This window comes from Pholis gunnellus, assembly GCF_910591455.1.
Source record: "Pholis gunnellus genome assembly, chromosome: 10".
Classification (NCBI taxonomy): domain Eukaryota; kingdom Metazoa; phylum Chordata; class Actinopteri; order Perciformes; family Pholidae; genus Pholis; species Pholis gunnellus.
In genome coordinates this window covers 11,342,223-11,352,427 of record NC_136537.1, presented here as the reverse complement: position 1 = coordinate 11,352,427, position 10,205 = coordinate 11,342,223, and the positions used below count along the sequence as shown (strand labels likewise).

Below are 10,205 nucleotides of genomic sequence, written 5' to 3'. Positions count from 1 at the left end.
TGTAAAATGTGTAAACCTGAAAGCGTTCAAAAGTGTGTTCTTCAGCGTGAAGCTGCTGCTGCTGGTTAAACGGAGACTTTTACTTGGACACTGATGATGGATCGGTCAAACCCAAAACATGAGCAAAAGAAACAGACTTCAACAACAAACCACTGTGCCATTATAATTTATTGATGTATAAATACAAATAGTACAAAAATAAGATATGTAGGAAAATAAATATGTTACTTAAGAAAAAGTACAAAAGTATAAGTATCAACATATACTAGAAGTACTGAAAACAAAATGAAAGTACTCATTATGCAGACGGTACATTTCAAAAATAAGATATGTAGGAAAATAAATATGTTTCACAATAAATAGAAATAACTTATTTAGGACATGTCATTGTATTGTTGTCCAGTGCTATTTTTGAACAATTCTTGACGTTCTCCAGAAATCGTTTTAGGTGACATTTCTGGTTTGTGCTCAGAGGACATGGTTTGAAATTCTTTGTTTCCTGAAACAAAATCAAAATGACAATTTTAGTTTTCAGCGCTCAAAGATTTAACTGAACACAAAACTAAAGTGAGGAAGAAGATGTTTGACATTAAAGAGCATATTCATTGTTGGAACAGATGCTTTATAGAGTAACAATTAGACATTTCATTTATGCATTCTGGCTGAACACATGTTCAATCACATTGAATTTGTCTTTACCGTCAACTGGCGCAACACACGGGTAACTTTTAAAACATGGCCTCGATACGATGCATGGTGTTTCTTCAGAGACGGTAGGATTTCATTCAGAGCCTTCTCAGCCTTACAGAAGAAGCCATCCTGTGAAGAGAAAGACACATTTAGTACAGTAGTGGTATTGAACATGTTGGAGTTAGTGCGGAATCAATCTGAAGAAACCAGCTGAGCTTCATCTTAAGCAGTTCACAAGTTCCATGCAAGTTTACATCTACTATGTCAGACAAACGTCACGTGTACAATAATCCCAATAATTAGAAATGGTTTCCAACATACCTCACATGAGGGTCGATCTCGTGATATGTCTGTGATCATCGTCTTGTTCTTCAATGACAAGATATATAAATCAGTATATTATAAAACAAACAAATCAACCATGTGTAGTTTTGTAGTTTTCTTACCTTTATCATGGGCATCAGGGTGTCTATCTCGGAAATAATCTCTCTCAGCCCCAATGTGTCATTGCAGTGTAATTGTACTGCGGAGACCATTGCAGCCATCATCAATACAAGACCTGAAATGTTCTTCATGTCTTTGAAAGAGACCGTGAGACAGCACTGGTAGGTTGAGCAGAGAGGTTGAATACCCTACACACTCTAATGTACCACGTATATATTGACATCCTGACACTCTGAGACCACAGTGTACACACGTCAGAGGAAGAAGACACCAAATAAGGGCCAAAGGATGATTTGTATCTGTTTTACTATGTTCCACGGGGTGCAAGGCGTTATTACTAAGTAATCACCTGCTAATCCCTTATCAGCAAAACTCCCAACAAGAATTGCTCATCATCACCTTGTCTTAACATTTTATGAAGGTTTTTACTAATGTCTAAGGGTGGAATATCATTTCAACTTGCATATTCACATGGTATCAAGTGTATTTTTGTAATGGCTGTTTGCTCACAGGTGAATTTAACATCCAGCAGGCAGACATTACTAATGTCAGTAATATATTTAGGTACACTTTTTTTCTGTAATGACAAGCCAAAATGACTGCGGGAAGTAAGAACATAGGAAATATTTTGTGTCAAGCTTCTTGCCCACACATTAGAAAAGGGAAACTGTGACTGACAGACACAATTCCAGCTTTGCTTCAGTTTCCTTTTTGCTCTGATTCTTACAATACAGAGATTTATGTTGTTATTATTGAAATAAAATTAACAAAAAAGGTATATCTTCACTCGAAATAATGTTACTTAAAATAATTTCAGTAAAATATTACTGCCAGCAATCATACCAATCATTTGAAACACAGACCAGTTGAGGAGTACTTGAAATTGCAACATATGTCATTTGACAAGTTCTAAAACTAATAGTTGACAAGATTGCAGAGTAGAGGAGAGCCTGAAGATCACACTTAAACTACCACAGTCACATCTCCACATTTTACATACACCGATAGCCTTTGTAGAGCAGCCCCATCTTCAGGTGACATTTGTAACTTGTTTTTAGAGGGACCCAAGCCACAGAAAAGTCAGGAATGCTCCAAATAATCATGTTATTTCATTTTTTCCCTGTCATGTTTTAGCTGCCATGAGTTGGTAGCTGTCCCACTAAAAGAGACATGCCCCGTCTACACTCTCTGTTTTCAGTTAAATAACAGTTTGAGGTGCAAAGATTTAAAATGATCCTGCATTTCACAGAGAAAACAAAGACAGAGGAAACTTTTTTTCCCCTCTTACTCTTTGTGACCCTTTGGAAGAAGCCCAATCACCTAGTTGGGAATCATTGGCCCACACTACTCCACGAAAAGTAGTTGAAAATAACTCAACCTCAGCCAGCTAACAGTAAAGCGCTGCTTACCAGTGGTGGAAGATGTACTCAGATGTGTTACATAAGTAAAGCAAAACAACAAAATAATCTGTAACAAGTAAAATCTCTGAATTCAAAATGTTACTTAAGAAAAAGTACAAAAGTATAAGTATCAACATACACTAGAAGTACTAAAAACCAAATGAAAGTACTCATTATGCAGAACGGTACATTTCAGAGAAAAATAATTATATTATAACACTGACGATCATACACTGCTGGGTTGCAGTCAAGTCTCATCTTTATCCATGATAACACATCATAATGTATTTGTTCATTTTATTTAGGAGTATTAATCAGAATCTGCAATGTAACTACTAATACATGTATCACATAAACATATTGGAGTGAAATGTACAATATTTGCCTTTCAAATATGGAGTAGAAGTAAAATGTAAAAACTCAAGTAAAGTACAAGTACCTCAAATTTGTACAGCACTTGAGTGAATGTACTTAGATATTTTCAACCACTACTGCGTACACACTGATAAATCAGTAATATCAATCTAATGATCACATATTAAGGCCTATGTTGTTGTGTTCCTACTTTTCCTTACGTAAATGATTTGAATACTTCTTCAAACCTCAGGTTATTTATGATTTTATTTTTTTATCTATCTATTAATATTGCAACATCATGTTGAGGAACTATACTAAAGTGGTAACTGACCAACTATGCTTTAAGAAACAACAACATATCTACGTTTTAATAATGTTTCTGAGCCTGGATAAGAGAAGGGTGATTCTGACAAATGCCTTTTCCGTCCCCAGGCCATTACTACACTTCATCAGGAAATATGATTAGAATCTTTCTAGATGCTATTATTGTTTTTCTAAAGATAGTTTTGGTAAACCACATGACGGCTCTAAGTGTTGTCATGCTATTGGCTGTGATGTGGCTACATTTTATGTATTTGCTAAGACTGTGCGAAAAGCGCCTGTAGCTTCCACTCCTGTTACTCATATCATCTTCCATGTAAAGAAAACTACTGAGAATGACCATTAGATAGATAGATAGATAGATAGCTACTTTATTAATTCCGCAAGGGAAAATCTTTTCGCTACAGCAGCAGTTATGGTACAGGTAAATAAAATAACAGAGTACAAATATTAAATATCAAATGCACAATATATACAATAAGAATAACAGAGTAAAAATATTAGATATAAAAATGCACAACATATACAATAAGAATAACAGAGTAAACATTTTAGATATACAAATGCACAATATATACAATGAAATAAAATAATATAAAATTAACTAAGTAGTGCAAAGATTTAACCAAACAACAAACAAACAACAGTGTAGTGGTGTTATAGTTATACATGTCTGGTTTTAGATACAGTGCTACAATCCAAATAAAGAATGAAATTTAATTTTGAAATGTTACAACATGTAAATGTAAATGATTCGCTGGAATTTCCCAAAAACAAAACAGCGCGCCTTTTACTGTATCAACAAATGAACCCGGCCAGCAGCGTTTTACTTCCCACAGAAAATCGTTCCCTCGTCGGCTAAACGAATCAATAAACTCCGGTGAGTGTGGACCAATCAGAGCAGGAAAGCGTCAGAGGCGGTCAGCCAATAGGCAAGCGTACAAGATTTAGGCTAGTGCGCCATTTTGCTGCGTCCACAGCCATCCGGCAAGATGGTCCCCTTGCTTTGTCTCAACCTGACCGGAGTTGTTTCGGAATTCTGAGGCTATTCCTGCTTCTGCACCATCATACATCAGCAAATTAGATTGAACTCGCCCCTTGTACCAAAAACGAAAGGTGTCTATACAAGTCAAGAAATGACGACGGTGAAAAGCAGGTAGGAACACAGTTTAGCTTGTTTGTTTAGACGAAGTGAATTCTGCATTGATTACTGTAACTGCCGGGCCGTTGGTGCCTATTGCTAGGCTAGCAAGCTAGGCTAGCTGAGTTGTATCCGTTAGCTGCGCAGCCGGCAAGGTTTAAATTCGTACACATGCAGACTCAGATGTGTAACGTTATATGTGGTACAGGATATTTGTTAAAGTAAACAACCATTTAAAGCGCAATTATTCGGTTTGTGTTTTAGCTGGCTACATGTTACAGTGCTACTCTGGATGCTTCTAGGTAACGTTACTACCAGGCTGCCGTTAGCGCGCTGGTTCGTGCCAGTGCATCACCAAAAAGGAGGCCTGTGTGTGTGCATTTTTCCGTTGCATGCACATGCAATTGGACGTTTTAATGCACTGTCGAGATTGCGATTTAACCAGGGCAGTGTGGGTCAGTGGAAATAAGTAGTTGCGAATTAACGGCGACCGCTATAAACCTGCTAATGATAGCGAGCATAAACTTGGCATTGATAGTCAGGAGTTCCTGTGTTGTCAAAACATGGAGGTTGAGGATAAAGAAGCAGCACGGAGCTGTTAGATGCAGAAGGGTGCGCTGCTTGCACTGACACCGGATTTTGGATACATTTCGGGCTGGTTGTTGCTGGCAGGACTGAGTGATGGCTCAACACAGCGGATAGCTAATATCTAATCAGCACATTATGATGACGCCAAACGGCACAATAAACAGCGCTGCCTCTGTCTCCAAATACACGCGCGTAAAAGCATGTAACGTTAGGTGATGCGCATAATTAATTGTATGAATATATAATCACACAAGGGATGTAATCTGTTGATCGTCATTATTAACGGCTGATTAACTGTATAAAGTAAAGTCTACTATTTCCCCCATATAGACTAAAAACAACCAAAACATTGTCTGGAACCTTTAACCAGTATAAACATGTCCAGTAGCTCATAGTAAATATAATTATGTGTGTTTATTGTTACTACACCGTCTAGAAAATATGTTTCAAATATTCACATGGCTATGTTTTGTTAATGCAATTTTCTTGTATATAGTGAAAATATATAATAGATTTGTGGATTTTTTGGTAATAATTCATCCATGGCTGCTGTGTATTTTACGTCTTATCATGGCCTGTTACGTTTGTATTGGTGCTCTGCTGTCTAATACAATATGTACGTATTTCTTACTTGTCGTCTAATGGAAGAATTGAGTCTTGTGACAGGCAGCTTGGAGAAAAGAATGAAATTATCAAATGTATTTTAGAATTTCTGCTGCTTTGAATTCAATTAAATACGCAAATGATGGAACCGTAAACACAAACTATGGTAATACATAAGTGGTGTAGTTGTGATATCAAGTACTGAGTACTTAGGCTGTAAAAACACCTCTTGCTTGTATTTGGTCTCTGTAAAAACAAATCCTATCTACATATATTCACAAACTAAAATCTCTGTAATTCAGACACGCCATTGTAAAACATCTTCATTTACCAGTGTGTTCATCAGGAAACAAATCTCCAAATGTGCCTGCAGGTAAAATGAGTCTGGCTTCTTCTGAATCGCACCGAGACCAAATGTCAGAAAAAGCAGAGGAGGTAAGTCTGCAGCTTCTCGGGTTGTCAAACAATGTGTTTTGACCTCCGTGTAATTGTTATACAGAAAGAAAAAAAAATCAGTTAAAGCATTTTAGTGTTTTTATTCTTAACTGTCAAGCTATTCAAATATGTCTTGTATTCTCTTCAGCCTGGAAGCTCAACAGAAACTATGAAGCCCTCTTCTCGCAACAAGAGGTGAGGAGCCGTATGTTCTTAAATGTGTCTGTTATTGTTTTGTTTGCAGTAGCATGTTCTCAAAAGACACGACTGGAGATATTAAAGCTGTGTGTCGACTCATTTTAGGAAGCCCACTACTGTATCTAAGCACACTGGACTGAAAGAATCCGACGCCTCAGCTGAGAGTGAAAATGAAGGTGCCACTTCTGACAGTCCTTCAGACAATAATACAAGCAGCGCATCTAAAGGTATGACCTATGGAGGTACTTGTTGGTCTTAATCAAGATGTTGTTGATGCTGATTTGACACTTTTCTGCCTTTGCCTCTGTTTAGGCACTTTAGTGATGAGGCCAGCTGGAAATGATAATAAAGGTGCCATGAAGCTCAGAGTGGATTTCAAGCCGAAACATACAGGTGACTGAATTCAATTATTTGGAAACTATTTATTTTTGGTATGTAGATGATGAGAACAAGCATTATGGTTTAATGTAAATGGCCTGGATAGCCTGAAAGTAGAGAAATGAAGAAATTGTCAATTATTGATTTCTTTTTTCCTCCTCATCACAGATGATACCCTGCAGAAGAAGATAAACTGCACTGCCTGTGGTAAACAAGTAACCCACTTTCAGCGCAACTCTGTGTACGAGCATCCTGCTCTCAAAGTACTCATTTGCAAGGTAGGAAAGTTCAAATATACTTTCCAACTATTTTTATAGGCAAGATCCACACTGATATTTTTCGGTCTTTCCATTCTGGATGTCTGACTGAATTATTTCCTCTCCCTCTAGTCATGCTACAAGTATTACACAAGTGATGACATCAACAGGGACTCTGATGGGATGGATGAGCAGTGCAGGTAAGGCATTTTACACATTTTATTTGTTAAGCTAAAGTAATAAGATATGAAGACTGACATTGTTGGGTGGGCTCGGGATCTCTAAAGAACATGACATCGCATTAGGCGACCATGATGATTTTAGTTTGACATGGAATTCACACGTAAGCTTGTTTTTTGTTGTGTTCAAAGCGTTTGACATTTTATACATATGTTTTGGCTTAGTCCTTATCCAAGTGCCAATAATTTAGGAAACGCTAATATATGTGAAAACCTCAATTGCTTTATGCCCTAAACTTTGTTGAACTGTTCCTACCCAGGTGGTGTGCTGAAGGTGGCAAGCTCATCTGCTGTGATTACTGCAACAATGCCTTCTGCAAGAAGTGCATCCTGCGCAATCTGGGCAGGAAGGAGCTGTCTGTCATTACTGATGAGAACTCAAAGTGGCACTGCTATGTCTGCCGGTCAGAGCCCCTCCAGGATCTGGTCTCCAAATGCCACAGCATCATGGAAAAACAAGAACTCAAGGAACGAAAACCAGACAAGAGCGAGGAACGCGAGAGCAAGAGACACAAGAACAAAGCAGTCAAAGAGCACAAAGCCATTGTCAATGGGAAAGAACACACCGAAGGCTCAGGGACCATGACATTCTCCTACAAAAAACTGCAGGTGCCCAAAGAACTCATAAAGAAAGCAAAAAAGCTTGTTGAAACTACAACTGGTCTGAACAATACATTCATCCAGTTCATCCAACAGGCAGCTGAGGAGCAGGGAGATAAGTCTATCAGGTATCGGCATTTGAAAGCCTTCAGGGCCGTGCTTGCTGATTTGAAAAAAGCCCACAGTGCTTTGGAGGCGGCTTTGGGGCCTGAATTCAAAAACATGGAGTTGCAGAATGGTAACGAAGGGCAACATACTGTGAGAAAGAGCACTTATGTTGTGTCTCCTGTAGAAAACGACCACATGGATAATATGACTGATGCAGCGGAGGTGGCTGACGACCTAGCAGCGAAGAAGGCTGGCGACCTAGCAGCGGAGGAGACGGCCAACGACGTAGCGATGGAGGAAGCCGATGTAGCGGCGGAGGAGGTTCCCGACATAGCAGTGGAGGAGGCTAATGACTTAGAAGCGGAGGAAGATGAGGAGGCTGACCACGCTGTGGTGGAGGAGGCTGACCACGCTGCGGTGGAGGTGGAGGAAGCTGACCACACTGCGGCTGAGGAAGCTGACCACACTGCGGCTGCTGAGGAGGCTGACCAGGCTGAGGAGGTGGAGGAGGCTGACCATGCTGAGGCTGAGGAGGTGGAGGAGGCTGACCAGGCTGAGGAGGTGGCGGAGGAGGCTGACCAGGCGGAGGACGCTGACCACGCTGCGGTGGAGGAGGCGGCGGCGGAGGAGGCTGACCACGCAGCGGCGGAGGCAGACATGGCGCAGCATAATGAGCAGGAAGTGTCGGATGATACTAAAATGAAAGACAACCAAACAGAAACTGATGTAACCAAAAAGACAATTAAAACTGAAGTATGTGACGATGGGCTAGTGTCCGCTGGTGAAATGTCTCTAGATCACGACATTATGTCTGTGCCTCCTTCGGTTCCCGAAGAGCTTTTTCAGATGGTGGAGAGTCTTGCAGATTCCACCATGCTCTCACAGTCCGACACCGATTTGGTCACAGGCGCTGTTAAAACGTCAAATGGAAAGTCAAAAGACTCTCAACCTCCCCAGCCCAAGGTGAAGAACCTCATCGTCAAACTGACTCCTGTGCCAGTCGTGACGACACGTGGTTCAAGGTCCTCCAAAAACAAAGAAAAGGCTGGAGAGACGCAAAAAAAGTGTGAAGAAGTTCGTGAGAAGGAGAAAGGCGATGCTGCTAAAGCAGCAGCAGATAGGACTGCCAGCCCACCACCCAGCCGTCGCTCTAGTAGATTGAAGACCACTCCCCTGAGGAAGCAGGCTGAGAATAAGGGCAAGGAAGAATCCTCCGAGTCAGAGGAAGATGGTAAGGGCAAGGCCAAATCCTCCAAGAAATCCAGTAACCACAACAAAGAGAATGTGAAGGAGACCAAGGATTCAGAGATGAAGACAATGGATTCTGACTCTGATGAAATTCCTAACATACTGCTGGAGAAAGCGGCAGCAGGCCACAGCACAGATGAGGAGCAGGGAAGCACAAGTGCTAAAAAGTGTTTATTCAAACTCAAAAACACATCCACACAAGATACAGACAAAGCGTCCAAACGCAAAAGGAAGTCTGAAAGCTCCGATTCAGACTTGGGGAACAAAAGTAAAAAGACGTCCAAGAATAAGAAAAGGAATGGCTCCGACTCGACCAACTCTGACTCTGACCAGGAGAAGGAGACTAAGAGTAAATCGACCACAGCGAAGAGGAGATCTAGCCGTGTAAAGAAGCAGGATGAAGCCAAAGAAGAAGAAAAAAGTTCACCTGAGAGGAAGGCAGCCAAGCGGAAACGATCTTACGAAATGAAGCGCAAGGGAAGGAGCCCCAAAGCAGCCTCCAAGCTGCAGATGTCCTCTAGTGAGGCGGAGGAGGAGGAAGAAGAGGAGCAGGCTGAAGGTGATTCCGGAGAGGACAGCGACGAGCAAAAGATCAAGCCCATTGTGGAGGATAACGTGGTTGGAGGAAGTGGACCTTTCCATCAGTCCTCGGGTAATTCTTTCTAGAAGAGTTTAGTGTTCCTCAGCGTCCATGAGTTACGTAGTTGTAAGTTAAACGTTCTGGGAACTACGCTCATTGTCCTTCTTGCCGAGAGTTAGATGAGAAGAACATTCTCATGTCTGTAGGTAAATACAGTGCCTTGCATAAGTATTCACCCCCCTTGGACTTTTATACATTTTGTCATGGTATAACCACAGATTAACATTTACTTCATTGTGATTTTATATAATGGACCAACACAAAATAGTCCATCATTTGGAAGTGGGGGGGAAATATTACATGGATTTCAAAATTTTTTACAAATAAGTCTGAAAAGTGTTGAGTGCATATGTATTCACCCCCTTTACTGTGAAACCCCTAACAAAGATCTGGTGCGACCAATTGCCTTCCCAAGTCACATAATTAGTAAATAGGGTATGATTTAATCTCGGCATAAATACACCGGTTCTGTGAAGGCCTCAGTTTGTTAGAGAGCATTACTGATCAAACAGCATCATGAAGACCAAGGAGCTCAGGGATAATGTTGTGGAAAAGTAT

General features: G+C 40.5%; 1 protein-coding gene and 1 long non-coding RNA gene across 2 annotated transcripts in view; one reads left to right on the top strand and one right to left on the bottom strand.

The window, feature by feature from the left end:
- Window positions 1–290: 290 nt before the first annotated feature.
- Window positions 291–1,300, bottom strand: LOC306702208. Its single transcript, XR_013767257.1, has 4 exons — window positions 1,137–1,300; window positions 1,012–1,059; window positions 700–819; window positions 291–499 (listed from the first exon to the last, which is right to left on the bottom strand). It is a non-coding gene; the product is annotated as an uncharacterized lncRNA (long non-coding RNA).
- A 2,932-nt stretch (window positions 1,301–4,232) lies between these two features.
- atrx (ATRX chromatin remodeler) overlaps window positions 4,233–10,205 on the top strand; it is a 30,052-nt gene continuing 24,079 nt past the window's right edge. Inside the window, exons 1-8 of the mRNA XM_079167332.1 lie at window positions 4,233–4,368; window positions 5,918–5,979; window positions 6,128–6,174; window positions 6,283–6,404; window positions 6,490–6,570; window positions 6,724–6,833; window positions 6,945–7,012; window positions 7,312–9,659. Coding sequence (XP_079023458.1) covers window positions 5,923–5,979; window positions 6,128–6,174; window positions 6,283–6,404; window positions 6,490–6,570; window positions 6,724–6,833; window positions 6,945–7,012; window positions 7,312–9,659 — 2,833 coding nt within the window. The 5' untranslated portion in view covers window positions 4,233–4,368; window positions 5,918–5,922. The remainder of the gene's footprint in view (window positions 4,369–5,917; window positions 5,980–6,127; window positions 6,175–6,282; window positions 6,405–6,489; window positions 6,571–6,723; window positions 6,834–6,944; window positions 7,013–7,311; window positions 9,660–10,205) is intronic.